Raw genomic sequence first — 17,313 nt, 5'->3', positions numbered from 1 at the left:
ACATGGCCGCCTTAATTGCCTGTTTAAGAACCCTTTCAACGTTTCCGTTTACAGTCGTTAGCTGGCTAGTGAAATTCCACACGGAATTTCCTTTCGAAGAGAATAATTAAGACGATTCTAATTGCCTCCCGGAGTGGTTCAAGCTGCGTTTAAGTAATCGATTGCAATTCTTTTCGCACCTGTGCCTGGGAAGGAATGTTTCTAAAATGGGTGATCAATCTATCGACTAGTGTTCTATTGACAGTTTGTCAGCTTGATATTTTATGAAAATGCTATAATGGCTCACGTTCATAAACTGTTTTGTGACACATATACTGTTAAACGAAGAGTTGGGTTATAGCAATTACTCGATTACGATGAACACAACCCTTTCTCTCAGGCGGCTGTTGAGGCCTCGATGTTTTGATCGTGCTTAAAGTTCCGAGATAATTTCTTGTTCATTGTCTGGTTTATGTACTATAACGTTCTTATAAGACTCCCAACAAAGTATTTACCAGATTATTATTAAATTAACAAGTTCTGGGTTATTCTCTAAATATTAAGTATTATAATATTGTCTCTCGCACATATATTTCAATAACGGGTATCATTGTATTTTTTTTAGCAATTAAAAAATCCTAAACCACAGATCTGACAAATCCAAATTTCTATAACTGTTCAATGTTAGAAAAGTTAAACAAAAATTTATCGTTCCTTTTCATTTACTATCTTTCAGGCGCAATAGTTTCTTAACAGATCGAGACATCGTCAGAATTTATTTTTCTTTCGTACTTTATAGTTTGTTGTAATTTAATATTAACCATTGCAGCTAATTCGATTGCCCAGCGGTGCGTGATTTGTCGTCAACCTTATCGAAGCAACACGTCATGAGTGTACCGAGTTTTTCGGACCTCGGTAAAAGCGCGAGGGACGTATTCAGATCGGGTTATCATTATGGCAAAAGTCTCATAAAATTGACGGGCAGGAAGACCGGCGGAAGTTTGGAAATGGGCAGCGACGTAGCCTTGGACTGCGATGCAATCAAAGTAAGCACTACGTTTATAGACACTAAAGCTTTTTCCAGGATGTAACCAGATTTTTGTCAGATTTTTTCGAATGTTGAATGAGCGATAAAATTTAAATATTTATAAATGCAATCCACTCTATTCGTTATTAAACAACGATTTGTTTAATCGTTGAGCTTATTCTCGTGATTTAGAATCTTTTCAACAGCTTTCCAAGCTCTATGGTCGAAGCTTTAAACGTGAACTTGCAATTAGGATCGAAACTGGTTGTCGTTTTAAGCGTTTGCAAGCTCTTTGTTGCCCTGTCTCCTGGCTTCAATGATTCACGGAGCCCCGGTACGCCAGTGGCTTTTGATTCGATGCATCACGAATGGCTGAATGACGTTTTATTCGCGCGAAACGGCATCGCTAATTATGATAATTGTCACGCGTGGCCAAACGATAATCTTCGCGCCGAGTTTTGACTTGGACAACGATTTCCGATGAACGCGTAACTGGTGTTCTAGGAGATTGCTTGGCAACACTGCACCTTTCATCTAACTGATCGAAAGGTGGTCGTCTTGTATCTCCATTTTCTGCAGCACGAATTATTTAAACTCTACAGCAATTTTATCTTTTAAAAATCGACACAAAGGGCAAAGCGAAACTTCGGTATATTTATATTATAGATCAAGCTTATAATAAACTAGCATACCCCGTCTCGGCTTCGCCCGACCTTGTGCAAAAGCAATTTATGACCAAACGATCGTCCTGACATGTATATCCGCGATAATGCAATTCTCTCGCGAGAAAGCGCTCGAGAAGCTTCGCCACCTGGCGGTAACATCGCAGTACTGCTACGGGTGAGGTATCGCGCGGGCCAAATACATTTTATATAGGGAAAACACACCATCATAAAAGTGCGCGTATAACGCATATTCGTAGAAATTTTTCGATGTTTTTTTTTTATAAACCATCAGTGAAAGTGGACCTTTCCAAAGCATGTACTCGTTTGAAAATCGGTTGAGTGGTTCTCGAGTTATAAAATCACGAACATAGGACAACTTATTTTTATATATATAGATATGAACAGGGGACATTATACTGGATCAACAATCCACAACCTGTTTTAGCAATACATTATTAATAACTGTACGACTGTGCGACTACCACAAAAAATATCTAAATTTCAATCTCGATGCTCTCAGTATTTTGCAAATTTTAATCAAGTCACGTGTACAAACATTAAATACAGCAGAGTACGCGAAACGTACTAGAATACATATATGCAAAATAAAATGCGGCCAATGTGGCGAAACGCACAGAATATACAACACGTGCAAGATTCTGCATACTCCGGTGCATTTGCAGGGTGACCAATTTCAAATTTCTCACGTAATTGCATCCTAAACCATGGCTCGTTTCTCGTACAATTTTTCAAACGAAACACCGTCAGAATTATTCCCGTCCAACAAACTCCGACGAACGCTGTAGAACGGTCTTTATATCCAGCGTGTATTTACGAAGTTTCAATAAGATTGGCGCTCAACGCGTATTACGTCGTCCCTTTGTCGAACAGTCGATGCCGATAATGGGTTTTCCGTATCACGTGTCATTTTATTTTCCACCTTATCGCGTCCGTTCACGCGTAGTTTCGTAATTTCAGTTAACCGGGACTGCGGACTCGGAGTACAAGACGGAGTACGGGAACTTCTTGCAGAAATGGACGACGGACGGGACGGTGGTCGTCGGTTATTTTCTCAATCGAACACCGATATCGGACGTTGGATTGCGATCAGAAATTAGCTATAACCCCGGGACCGCCGCCAAGGCCATCAAAATCGGCGCCAATTGCAACAAACAGAACTTGAACGCGATCTGTTCAATCTGTTAGTGGCCTTCAATGTTTAAACACTTCGAAACGTTTCCCGTGGTTTAAAAAAAACGCACGCTATTTCGACGAAGCTTGGAGCAATCGATACGAAACGAACTCTTTTTTTTTTTTTTATTTAATCTCCAGAGATTTAAATTTTACATTTATTTACCGTTGAACGCGGGAAAACACGGATTTTAGCATTTCGTTTTCATAACGAAGACAGTAACGAAGATGGGTTTACAAATAATCGTTAAATCCTGGATGGAGCGGTGTTTTTCGGCGTTGAAACATAAAGTTCCATCGGATATTTAATATTCTCGAAACGACCGAAACGAATGTATCTGGTTTTTACGCTTGATATTACTCGTTAAAGAATTTTAATTAACGTATTTGTTTTTGTAAGCGAGACTTTATTAAATATTGAATATTGTCGTTGGTCTACGAGAGAATAAAATAATAATGAATCGTTACAAAGCGTAATACGAATGAAAAAGTAAGCTAATTCGTTTTTTTTTTTTTACAACTTCGAATATCTTTTGAACGTTTCGTTTTTGAAGTTGAAATTTAAAATACGGTTATTTTTTATTTGCTCTCCAGTAAAATTTCCCGTTGCGGTTAATTAAATTACGCGTTCTTTAAAAATTCGTTTCGTTCGAGAGAAACGCTGCAATGAAGTAACGATTATTTACTTATTTCAGTTTTCCTTAGGTTGCATTCATTTTACAATAAAATTACTATCGCTACGCATCTTAATTGAAGAATGCAGACCAAGTCTGTATTGGCTGTTTCGCTCGAATGCCGCGAACGAACTTCGAGCCTGCATGATTTAAAACCAGAGGAATTCCGCGTTAATAAATACAATCAACTTTTCGTTCGTCGTGCGATGCACAATATCCGCATGGATCCTCAAAGACGAACGATTCAACCGTGCAATAAAAATGAAAACCGCCGAAAGCGTTCGGAATAAAATTCTCCAAAACGCCTCAGTTCAACATGGAATGGCCCGTTTTTTCAAACAAAAACGCGATGTTTTTGTTAACCACTTTTTTATCAAACCAATTAAAATATACCAAACACACCGTAAATATGTTGGAATTCGACTCCTTTGCAGCAACGTAACGGTGCTCAGAAAATTATGATACTCGTGACACAGGAATATTTTTTGCATAAAATAATAATAAACGAATACTTCTGCGATAAGGAATAAAAACGAGAAAACATTTTGCATTCTAACGTGAAATAATTAAAAACGATGAAGGTATTTCCTTCCTATCATCTGCATATTCGTTTCCATATTTTTATACAACGTGTACGTAATAGTATATTTTCCGAAGCTTTTCAAATATTCTTTTATTGACATCGTTCCATCTCCGAGAGAAACCTTTACATTCGACGTTTCACTTTCATGCTCTCAATGGTAAACAATTTTCTATAGAAGCAACGAGGTTTGCAAAATTAAATTTTTCTATTTCATCTTTTATCCAAAGAGCGTAATAAAATTCTCTTTGCCGCGTCTTCGGTATTCAGTAACGTCTGCGCCGGAACACACATTTTCATAAAATTACGCTTGAAAATTTTTCGTTTCGTTGGAAAATTTTTTAATGAATTCGTAGTTTATGTTGTATAAAATTTTGTACAGATATTTGGTTATGATTCGACGATTGGCTTGGAATCGATTTAATTTACTGTTGAATCGTTAATTATTATTTTAATAATTATTCTTGTTGGATATCATGGTAAAGATTCGTGTGGTTCGTCGAAACGTAGCAGAATATATGGAAAGAATTTCAAATTTAGTTATTGAAAAATAAATATAGAATTTTTACGGATTAAAGAACAAGTGAATGTGTTTTGTTCGCAGCCAGTGATATGAATTCGAACGTGGACATTTTGGGCTCCATAGTGACCGCTTTTAAGGGCTTCACCGTCGGCTACCAAGGTGGCTACAGTGCCGAAACAAACAAAATGACGAAGAACGACGTCGGCATGGCCTTTAGCTACCGAGATGTCGGCTTTCATTTACGATGTACCTCGATACCCAACGAATATGGACTCTCTCTTCAATACAAAGGTTAATACTTTTCATTAAACTCTAAGAAAACAATGCCTTTCACCTCAAATCAGAATAATACAAAAGACACATCGACCAAAATGAATTTTCTCAAGATCGATAGTCTCAAAAGAAAACTTCCCTACGTTTTGCTCCACGACGTTCTGTTTAAACTATTTATATTCATTGCTTATGGTCCATGCTTTGTTCTCCCACGATCTGTTTTTGTCTGAAACGAAAGACACGGCACTTGTTGCTCATCCTTTCCACTCGAAAACACAATGCAATCGATGATCGTTTACATACCAGAGAGCTGAAAAGAATGCCTCTGAACGTAACTCGAATTTAGCGATTAGAATTTTGAAAAAACGTTCGACACAGGTCAGTGATTGATAGCATTACTCTCGTGAAAATGCATTTTATGCGTAAAAAGACGATTTTTTTCACGCATCGTGGAACATCGCTCGGGGGCAATATTTATAGCTCCGCTAATTACTCGATTGTTACAGCATGTACACGAGGCATATCAAACACACTCGATTTATTAGATTTTATAGCCATTCTATGTATTTCATTGCGAACCATTGCGAAGCAAATATCTTTTTCCTCTGGTATATGTAATTTCCTCGTTCGAACACTATTTACATAATAATGATAATACTTCGTGCCAAACTTCTAAATATTAACAAATTAAAATCAAGTAAAAAAAGAAATTATAAACAAAGGTACACATTGGGTACAAAGGTGTACAGCTGTGCTGTTATTAACCTAACCTTGATACATGAACAGTTATTTTCCCCGATAACAACAAAATACCTGAAACGTCAAGACGGGGTCGATATTTTTTTTTTTAATTTTTTAAATGCTAGTTCGTTTCGTAAGTCATAATCATAGTTCTACCGGATCAAAATATTTTCTAACAGTTGCAAAAATAAAATTTCCACAAGACTATCGATATTTTTTAGAAACGAATAGGATTACTTTTTGAATTTGGCAACGAACGAACATATCACGCAGGCTGTCGTGCGTAGCAAATAAAATATTCGTTGTTAAAATTCATCGACAGTGTCTAAAATTGCTCGAAGGTTAACGAAAACCTTGAAACTTCTCGATTTCGTGTGGTTCAGTTGATTAACGTGTTTTCGAAAGTTTTCGAGAGGATAAAAAAACGAACGAAACGCAACGTTGCAGTCGATAATCTTGATAATCCGCCCCTGATGCGTTTATTCGCGAGAGATATGGGTTTTAATCAATTAATATTGAAATATATATCGCTTCTGATGAAACAACAATTGCCATTAAATCACAAGTTCTATGATTTTTCTTTGTTGCAAAACTGGATTCATAAAATCCTATAAAACCAATTTTAATTATTAGTTCCTCAGAAATTAGAATTCTTTATTTATAGGGCGATACTTTCAACATTATATAAATTATTAAAATTGACTGCATCGTCCGAAATTCTATAAAATACTGATTGATATTGTTTATAAACATAAATGGAGGTAGCGGTGACGACCCAAATTGGACGAACTAAACAAATTGTGGCTAGTCGAGTGCACTCTATTTAACGAATATTTAAACTCGATTTTCTCGAAAATGGAGCCCTATATTACAAAATTTTATACATACATTTCCTCTTAGTTTATGTTTTATCCAATTCTCCATCTCTCTATCTTTTTCTCCCTCCATTATAGAATATATAAATTTGATTTCACTCTTTTATACATTCTTTCGCCCTTATTATTTAATATCTTAACCTACGTATTACCAGTGTACTATTTATATCAATGCTTAGTCAATAATAAAAAAAAAATTCTCTCATTTACATCGAGCAATTTCAATTGATAGAAACAAGTGATTCCCCGCAATCACTCGTTACGTGTAAGTAGACTCGTGGCGCGCATAATTTCCACGCAGCAATTTCACCCGCTCGTCGCTTTATTATTCCCGCGGAATCGATATTCGTAATTACGGCTGAAAAGTTGCCTCGAAATTATTATTGCTCCGGAAAGGTTCTCGCGGGCGCCTTTATCTTTATTTATATACGCGCGATGGTCGGAGGATTCTGCGATAAAACGAGACATTGTTCGATTATTCTATGCATATTTTACAATATCTCGTAGTTTTTCCATTCCGCGATTAGCAGGAAACGTAATTGCGTGCCAATCGAAACGAAAATAAGCGCGGACGCGGCGGATACAAATATTTCTAGAAAATAACTGCTACTTTCCTCTCTTTCTCGTTTCGTTTTTCTTTTTTCGTTTTTTTTTTGAACGCAGGCGCGTTCGCGTCGGTGAAATAAAAGCCCCGACAGCGAAGAAACGTTCGTATGTGATCGGTGGAAAATAGGAAATGCACTTTGATAAAAAATAATAACAATTTTATTCTCTGCACGAGTGCATTTCACGTGGAATTTCATGATCCGGAAATAAAAACAAATCTGTCACTGTTCTCTGTTGGAAGGTTCGATGCGATCGGTCGAATCGAAGTTAGAAATCTCTTCTTTAAAATTTTCGATTAGAAAATCAGATACTGGATTCTATGAATTGTACATTAAAATATATTTTTCCAATTTAGCGTATAAGTGAATGTCACTAAGAATATTTGAGGAAGATAAGTGTTCGAGGAATCCATTACCAAAAAGTAAATGAGTTACACGGGTGACCCGTTTTAATCGCTTTACGCCGTATAATTCGCGACTCCAGACTATTTTACGGTATAGTTAACCCAGAGAGCAGGTTAACATCGGAGCAGATAATTATACTGGTCTTCGGCGCGAGGGTTTCAATTACGATCTACTGGAATAACGTTTGCCGCGGCGTAAGTTGTAAATGAACACCCAATTAAATTCGTTCAATACGAACGTTACGCAACTAATCAGGCTTCTAATCAGCAATTTGCACGATAACCGAAAGCTTCCGTAATAGATGCATAACAACGAGAACCGACGAGAATCGCGCCTGAACGATTACGTTCCGTTTCAATTATTTCTGTTACTTCATTAATTTTTCACCGAGGTGCTAAACAAATTCTCAAAATTAAACATTAAAGAAAATAAATAATACTCTCGAATTTTAATAAGACTCTAAAAATAATTTTCTGTGTCTCCAAAAACGAAGTTTCATTTTCGTGGACAAATCGAGGGATTTGGTCTGTGATCTGGTAGTCGACGCGTTAATTACGATTAACGGTACAAAGAGCTCGTAAAAAGTCGAAGTTTGGAGAAACATTGAAACATTGAATGAATGATATATCAAAATAAACAATAAAATAACGAATTTTATTTGATCGTTTGCAGTGAATCCAATTTGGGACATCGCCATCGACGGTATCACGGCTTCGGGACGTAACACTCAAGATTGGACTTTGGGGGCGGCGGCGAAATGCATAATCGACGACAAGTCGGCTTTTCGTTTCAAATTCAATAGCAACCTTCAGCTTGGCATGAGCTTGCAGCAGAAACTCGACGCGAGTGTCACGGTGTCTTTGTCCTGCAACGTCGACTGCTCAAACGTGACAAGGGGCGGTCACAAAGTCGGTCTGGCCGTTGAAATTAACGAGTGAATAATTGCGGCACGCTCGGTGCCCGTTAATCTTTCTACAAAAAGCATTCTGTGATGTCTACGAATTTTGGGTGCACTTGTATTTCGAGCGTATTGTGATTGTTGGCATATTAAACATTTTATATCCATATTAAAACCTGCACTTTCATTTCGCCACTGGTCGCTTTCGAGTATCGATTCTTACCCCGGATTCAAGCAATCGATCCCACCGCTTGAAAATATTATCCAACTCGTTTCTAATCTCAACCACTTTTTAAATACCATCTAAAATTTATTTATTAGGTGTACAAATGAATAATCCAAATTATCTTAAGCAATTATAAAATCAAGTTTAAAGTCCATAGATTTTTCCGCTCTTTTGCGGTCATATAGTGTTAACATATAACTAGTTAAAATAAAAGATAGTTTAGCGAAAGGCCCAACATAACCTTCAAAAGTATTCAATTCAATAGAGTCGAAAATGACAACAGATAAGATGCATATCCGACACTGCATTCTTTACGAATTCCAACAAGGGAAAAATGATGCAAGAGCATGCGAATCAATTTGTTCCTTTCTCGTATGATGTGTGCGCATTTTGGTTTAAGCGGTTTAAAATCAGTAATTTGATTCTAATCGACAAGCAACGCCCTGGAAGCCCTCGGAAGTGCGACAACGATGATTTGGAACAACTGCTCGCTGAGAATGCGGCACAAACGCAAAAAGAACTTGCAGAACAGTTAGGAGTAACCCAGCAAATGATTTCCAAACGCCTACGTGAGATGGGAAAGATCCAGAAAGAAAGAAAATGGGTTCCGCATGAACTCACTGGAACCAACAAAAATCAACGAGTGGCAGCGGCAGATGAGAAGTGGATACTCTATGACAATCCGAAACGCAGAAAGTCATGAGTAAATCCCGGCGAAGCGTCATCATCGGTTGCAAAACCCAGTCGCTTCGGAAAGAAGGTTCTTCTCTGCATTTGGTGGGATATCAAAGGCGTGGTTTATTATGAGTTGTTGGAACAGGGTGAACAGTTACTGCGGACTGATACCAACATCAATTAATCTGCTTGAGTTAAGCATTGGAACGAAAACGGCCGTATACTGGCAAAAGAGAACGTCCATTGAAATTGTTGCATGACAACGCCAGGCCACATATTGCGTCCCATACAAAAGACACCATAATAAGTCTTGGCTGGGACGTCTTGCAGCACCTGGCGTATTCACCAGACATTGCTCCATTTCCAATCTGTGGATGAAATCCGAAAACGGCTTGACGACTTTATCGGGTCAAAAAACGTAAAATTTTTCCGAGATGGAATTCATCAGCTGCCTAAAAGATGGCTTGAAGTTATAGAAAGTAATGGTGAATACTTTGATTGAACAATTCAATTTACTTTCTTTTAAAATAAACATTGAATGTGGCTGAAAAAAATTGGATTATTCATTTGCACATCTAATATTGCATCGATATTAAACCTTTCATTTCGTCGCTTTCAAGTATGAATTCTTACCCCGGATTCAAGCAACGAGATTGATCCCACTACTATTCACATAGTTTCGTTCTATTTAAAATTTCTTTCTTGTAAATTAATTTCTAATCTCAACCTTATTTCAAGTGCCATCTAAAATTTATTTATTAACGCAGTAAATAATAAAAAGATACAAGCATCGAATTACAACAATAAATTAGTTGACGACGATGATGTTTTCTAGAAAATCATAGATTTTAATTTTTCAATCGTCGTGACCGTCTACATCCATAAATTTGCGTACGACCGATAACTATGCAGTGATTTGGCGTACGATTAAATTGCTAACATACGTTCGAAGAAGCTAACTGACGCGTGCTATGGATCACTAGTGTTCCATCATCATCGTTGATACACGTGTCCGTTAAATGTCACCGGCATGATTACAAATTCGTATATTACCGAAAGTCTGACTTTACCTATCTGTCTTGTTAGATTCCGTAATGCACTATAATATTTTACTTTAAATTCAAATAACATTTACACGTTATTCCGACAAACTATTCGAATGATCGAATGCTTCGCACAATGCTTCGTACATTGAACAACGGTACACCGTTCGATAAAAAACAAAATCTGCTCCGCGAAAGGATTTACTGCTTTACGAATAATTTACTCTCACCCGGTGTCCGTTCGATCATATTTTCCAATATTTTCTTTTAAGAGACTTACCGGCATCCGGTAGCATTCTTTCCAACTATTTTTCTTTTCCTTTCTTTTTGCGCCGTTTTCCACGGAAATAAAAGCAACAATCGATCGCACGGTTTAAAAAAAAAACCCTCAGACGAACGTTCCCCGAAGTGTATTACGGCCGTTTGTGTTTTGGAATGCGAGTGGCAGCGGAGCCGGAAATTAACGAAACAGGAACGTTATTGATCTCCGCTGCAAACGCGTGCTACCATTGTAAACGTAATAACATAGTTTACTCGAGCTTTTCAGGTGTGCGGATAATAATCTGTCAACTTAAAGGAGAAGATCCCGTTTCCAACGAATGGGTGTTTGGAACAAAGGGAACGCCGGGAATAGTAATCTCTGAGCAGCGTTTGGAATCCCGAAACGGGTGACGTTTCCAATTTTTATCGAGCAATCTGATCGATCTTGTTGCCAATATGTCGCTGAGAGCGACGTTTGTCCGTCTGTAGAGTCGTTGCACATTGGGTACGCTGTGAAAATAAAAGGTCAAAACGTGGAGTGCGCGTGAATAATGACTCACCCTGTGCCGTGGAACTGCTGGCATGCTACAGGTCCTCCCACGATATTGCCTGGGCCCGGGTCCACGTGGGCCTGCCGTCGAACCGGCAGGGCCAGCTGGACTGGTCGGACTGGGCCCGCCAGAGCTGGTCCCTGGACTTAAGTGAGAGGTGGACGACGCTGCCCCAGGACTTATCGCCGGGGTCCTCGTAGGACTTCTCGGAGAGGGCGACAGGTGACCCCACGGACCCGCCTCTGCTTGCAGAAACCTATTTTTCGCAAAAGAAATCTCGTCAAAATTGCTGCGCAAACATACAAGTTCGAAAATGGCTATTTTTCGATGCTAGAAGAAGATGAGACTTTATACAGGAAAACTTCTAGGAACGTTTTTCGAATATGTAAACAAAATTTATTTACAGGATGATCCATGCAACTGTTTCAAATGACTCGAAGAGCACTACGTCTGTAGGATTCTAGATTTTTTTTTAATTCAACGGTGCATGTGCAATTGAAGTAATTATATTTTTTATTGCACAGATTCATTCTAGGTAAAAAAATTATTATTATTGACGATCGCCAAAAATTGCCATTTTCGAACAACCGTCGTTGCAGTAATTTTGTAACTGGCTGAGACGAGCGTGATTACGAAGTGCAAACTGACGAAATTGCTGAGTATGTGCAAGGTGGTAGTTTCTCAAATTACAATTTATATGTATAATATGTTTCGAATTACCAGAACACATTTATCTTAAAAAAAAAACTAAATTTTGTTACCTTGTTAAAGTATAGAATCTTCGATTATCAAAATAAAAAAATGAAGGATGGGAAAGTGTACAACAGTCATTTACTATTTAAAAAATAAGCGACGAGAATAATTCCATCAAAAATAAAACTATATTACTAATTTCTAACTAAAGTAAACATCTTTCTTTCGATTACATTTTGTCATGGATATCGATTGCGTGTAAAAAATACCAGACTCTGCGTTACGATGTTCAAATATTGCCTAAAGCAACAAAAGCTACGGTCGCTAGCTAAATTCGCGAAACGAGAGTTAGCGTGAAAAGAAAATTCGCTTTACAGATAAACTTTTTACAAGACAATATGGCGCCGTATCGGAGATGCTACGCTCTTTTATTTATAGAAATCTCTTTCAAATTGGTTAAAAGACATTTGCATAATACAGCGGGAGTAATTTGAAAAGTTTCGAACTAATTTAACTTTCATGTCATAAAAGTGATTGAAGGCACAATTACGTAAATGACTGCGCAAGTATTGCCGTGTTAAAAGTTCGGAATTAAAAAAATATTCCTCGGAGCAATAATTAGACGCAAAAACTTAACTGTGTGATACTTTGACGTAAATAGGATCCCATTATTTTCCTTCGGGAAAGAAAAAAGTTATTTTATATATTTCTTTGGCCGTGAGTCCATATTTCTAATATTTCTTTACTTTATACATAAAAATTTTTATGCGAGAATCAACCAATCCACTTTTAGTGGATTTTTACCCAGAACCTTCTTAAATATTTTATCTTGAGGGTGACTAAAATGAGTCTATGGCTTCGATATATTTTCAATGATCAAGGAAACGATGTACAGGGTGTTCGGCCACCTGTGGGAAAAATTTTAATGAGAGGTTCTAGAGGACAAAATAAATACATGAATTTTTTTCTCGAAAGTGCATAGGATTTCGGGGGTATGTGTATTCACGAAAAATGATTGTAATTGACCCCCGCAACCGAAAATAATTTTTCTAGAACTATTTGAAAGTTTTCATTTTCGCCAAAAAATTTCAGTAGTACTACCCGCCGATTTTTCTTCAAAATTACTTTTCCATTTTTAATAAATTTGTTTGACGCTGTATAGAAATTTTGTCTAATACTTTTTTGTAGGTACCCTTGAGCTCTACGTGAAAAAAAATTTCACTAAAATATATTCACTATTGTAGGAGTCATGGTCGTTTGAAAATTGGACCACTTTTATGAGGTTTTTGTCACTTTACAAGGTCAAAGCACAACTTTTCCAATATTTTAAAAATTTCTACATATTCTACACCAAAATATGCGTTGTTTGCATTTTGAAACTTCAAAATCTTCCAATCCGTTCAGGAGTTATGATGTTTTAAAGGTTCGCATGAAAGGGGAACCATTTCTGGCCACACATTAGATTTTCAGTCAAGAATTTTTTTCTCGAAAATGCGTAGGCTTTCGGGGGTATGTGTATTCACGAAAAATGATTGTAATTCACCCTCGCAACTGAAAATAATTTTTTTAGAACGATTTGAAAAAATTTTTTTTTCGCCGAAAATTTCAGCATTTACCCGATTTTTTTCTCGAAAGTGGATAGAATTTCGGAGGTATGTGTATTCACCAAAAATTATTGTAATTGATCCCTGCAACCGAAAATCATTTTTCCAGAACGATTTGAAATTTTTGAATTTAATTGTTAATAACTTTTTAACGAAGCCTCAATCAACAAATTGGTATTCTTGATTTTTGTTTTATTTTAGTCTCTAGAATCTCCCATTAAAATTTTCCCTAGAGGTAGGCTGTATAAATAAGACCTCGAACTATGCAGTTAGTTGGATCAGGTGTCAGCTGACTCCGATTGCTGTACGTCGAAAGGTACGTTGGACCAATCGATCAATTACCTGTGCAAGTCTGGAGTGGGTCTGGCCACGGCTATGCTGCAACTCCGTCGTCTGGACGGGGTCGGTGATTTCGAGCCATCGACGGTGGCGTGACCTTGAGACCCCGTCAAGGAGGTGCGATGCAGACCAACTTCGACCTCGCTGCTCCGCCTCTGAAACGCTCTCTTGCTCCATCGTCTGCCCTTCGAGTCGGAGTTCGGGGTGTCCTGCTGTCTGAAAAGGCGACGAAATGACTTAGTGCGAAAAGCATAATAAATTGGTCCCTTATATCTCGTCGCGCTACCGGACAATTTTAACAAGGTGGGTCAAGTGCACGACGGAGTTCCCTTTTTTTTTCCTTTTCGATGGATCGGTGAATAGCTTACTCGACGGAATTTGCATCGAGATAACGTTCTTTTTCACCCCACGGCAGATAGTCGGACGATATAATAGATTTTCGACGTCCTTGGCTGCTCTAGCCTCCGGGCATTTCCCGATGCAAATTTAAATACCGGCCAATTTTAACGTTATCGTTCCCTTTTCGAAGGGAAAATTAAATAGGAGTAACTGTACGACTGTTTAGTATATTTTTTTTAAATATCCACGTACATATTGTTCTTCTACCAGAAGAAGGCACGTGTTTACATCCGCACTTTTGTGTTGCTGCCTCTTGTACAATTTCAAGGTATTGGTCACTGTGCCTTCTTTTCGAGGAAGAGCAGTACGCTTAACGCACAGCAATTTATTCGTGATGTTTCTTTGACCGAACAGTTAAATTTTGTTTTGTAATCAAACATTTTTTTTTATGTGTAACAATCTGTGAGAAATATACGTTTCTAGATCGATCGATGCACGATTGATATTATCGGGTATACTTGGCTCTACGTGTACCGCGCATGCGCGGACCAGTGCTTGGCAAAATGGCTGACGGAAGCGCGCGTGTTATCTCTCGTTCAAATATATGTTTGTTTATTCGTTATAAACTGATTCGTCATTTAATCACCGATTCCAAAATAATTGTGACACAATCGAATCACACAAATCTCATTCGGTTTCGTGGACTCAAACAAATAAATATGTTTAATCGAAATCCTTGGCCGAGTGAACTTGATTCGAATTAGGTCCTCGTCGAGTAGAGCTCGATAAGGATAGTTTCTCTGGCATCCTCGACGCTTATCTGTCGCGTATCGGGACAGTACGATGTTGCTTTGCATCGTAAACCCGAATCTAAGAGTCTTCCGCTCGAGATAGCTTCGTTCCGCATGAATGGCCACCGAGGACGCGTGTGTTGCACGTGTCCTCGCGCCTGCACGAATTCGGCTACAAGCTTGGATACGGGAAATGTGATTTCACGATAATGTTGTAACGTTCACCACGGTGCACGGACCCGTTCGCGAATCGCTGCGAGCGCTCCATTTGCAATTCGCCATTTCGCGCTGCCTGTCCCGTGGATTCAAGATGGCTGTTCTCAGCCCGCTATTCAAAACCAAACACAGGATGAATTTGGAAGCTGCTTCGAAACTTTGCTCGTAGTACACGCTGAAGTGAATAACATATGCACCCATGTATAGGTAGAAAGGTATCCATCAGTCTATTCGAAGAAGCTGTAGAGATTGTCTCCGAAAGGGTCTCCAGAATGTACGTTTCTCGAAACGATTGAATAAATTGTTGGTGTAACTAACGCAATATGTGAAAAAAATATCGAATGTAACTTTGGTACCTTTTCTCTTTGCGACATAGAACGGTATAGTAATTACTTTACCAATTTGTAGAGGACAGCAAATAGAATTTATTTCCTCTGAATTGCAGTGCTCAACAAATTACTACCTTCGAGACCCGGATCGAATCGTGTAATTTAATAAATTTGTATCCTTCGTTGACGCAAGATACAAACTCTACAGAAGTTATTTCCTATTATATTGTTCGTATAACTGAAAATAGTCCTCTAGGCATTCTCCGTTTGGTTCGTTGAATAACTTATTGCGAACTTTAAAAGTTTTGATCCACCTTTCACGAACACTCTGTGAACTACAATTTGTGAATTTCTTCCTTTGAACAGCCATTATTTTCCAGTCGAGATTTTACAAGCATTTGAATAAAAAATATAATTTAACAAAATGAAAATATTCGAAAGAAGAGCTATTGTTTCTTTTATATTAGAGAGAGTTAAATAAATAGAAAATTTAAAGGTACGAACTTGATTCTGATAGGGGTTATGAACAGACATCCAATTTACATGCACGCAAAGTTTCAAATCGATCGGTTTAGCAATTTCCGGGAATATCGTGTCGACAATTCTGATAAATACGGTTTTGAGAAAAAGGGACGATGAAACCTGTCAGACGAGGGGTTTAGTCAATCCGACAGGCTCTCGAAAATGTTTTCAAGTGTTTTGAGCGTCGAAAAAATTCAGCTATTATCTCTGACATCTTAAGAATGCGGTAAGTTGATAATTATTGTCAGATTGTTCGTTATTTAGTTGCGCGGTACGAATGTAAACATAGAAGAAAGGGATTTTTGCGCGTTGCAATTTACGACAAGCTTCACTCGAGTCAAATTTCAATCCGCCAATTTTATCCCGGGAAGTGTGGTGCATAGACTACTGAATATTCAGTGTGAGAAAGTTCATGATGGAGCCAAAGTCTAACAGCGCAGTCAAACCTTTTGGCTCCATTTATGCCCCGGAAAATGCATTAAATGGTAAAGTTGTACGTGCCATTTGCGTAATGGATTCAACTACTCCGTTAGAGGAAACTTAATTCCAGTCGTTGATTACAATTAAATCACAGTGATAAATTTGAATTTCAGCTGTACGATTATTTAAACGGTGGATAACAACTAGAAACGTTAAATTTAAATTCGACTAATGTTTGTGCACGATTATTGGAAACAGAACATAATTATTTCCGTTTTTAATAGACGATAGTGGGATCATTAATTCGCGTGAAATCAATGCGAGCAAATAAGTCGATCAATCGGTATTAACATATAATAGTTGGGTATCGTGCTGGTCGAAATTAATTTTCATTGAATGAACAGTAATACATAATATGTAAGATTATAAAGGAAAAACAAAATTAATTCTTTTTTTAACTTTAGACATATGTAACGCAATAATATGTTTTAATTCATTTATACCACTACATATTCTTATTTTTATCATTTTCTTCTATTTCACTATCGTTTGCTTCACTGGAACTATGTCACTATCAGAATCACTAGTACAACTATTTACAAAACAACCGTTATCACTTTCTGTATCAAAGTTAGTGCTAGTAAAGAGTGAAAATAAAATTTGTCATCGCTACTTATAATTTCACGGTAGACCTTATTCGGAGCTTTCTTTTTGCCATTTCGGAGTATTGTTTTTAAAATATTTTAAGAAGCGAAAATGTCTAATTACATTTAAACGCTATTTATGAAATATTATTTCGAATTCTGTGTATCTTCGAATCTTGTTGACTTAGCATAATATAAGATTAGTATGGTTCTTTGCTGTAGTG

At 37.6% G+C, this 17,313-nt stretch overlaps 1 protein-coding gene across 2 annotated transcripts in view; it reads right to left on the bottom strand.

Moving 5' to 3' along the window:
• The window catches only part of LOC122402487 (GTP-binding protein RAD-like), a 55,132-nt gene that overhangs the window by 29,876 nt on the left and 7,943 nt on the right, over positions 1-17,313 (bottom strand). The window contains exons 2-4 of one of the 2 annotated variants that reach the window (XM_043405323.1): positions 13,832-14,044; positions 12,523-12,561; positions 11,202-11,448 (exon numbers count right to left, since the gene is read on the bottom strand). In XM_043405323.1, coding sequence (XP_043261258.1) covers positions 11,202-11,448; positions 12,523-12,561; positions 13,832-14,044 — 499 coding nt within the window. The remainder of the gene's footprint in view (positions 1-11,201; positions 11,449-12,522; positions 12,562-13,831; positions 14,045-17,313) is intronic. The other variant, XM_043405314.1, reaches the window with a different exon arrangement.

This window comes from Colletes gigas, unplaced genomic scaffold (assembly GCF_013123115.1).
Source record: "Colletes gigas isolate AHSC1104 unplaced genomic scaffold, ASM1312311v1 Colletes_gigas_Sc00002, whole genome shotgun sequence".
NCBI classification, from domain to species: Eukaryota; Metazoa; Arthropoda; class Insecta; order Hymenoptera; family Colletidae; genus Colletes; species Colletes gigas.
This window is presented reverse-complemented; position numbering and strand designations above follow the sequence as displayed.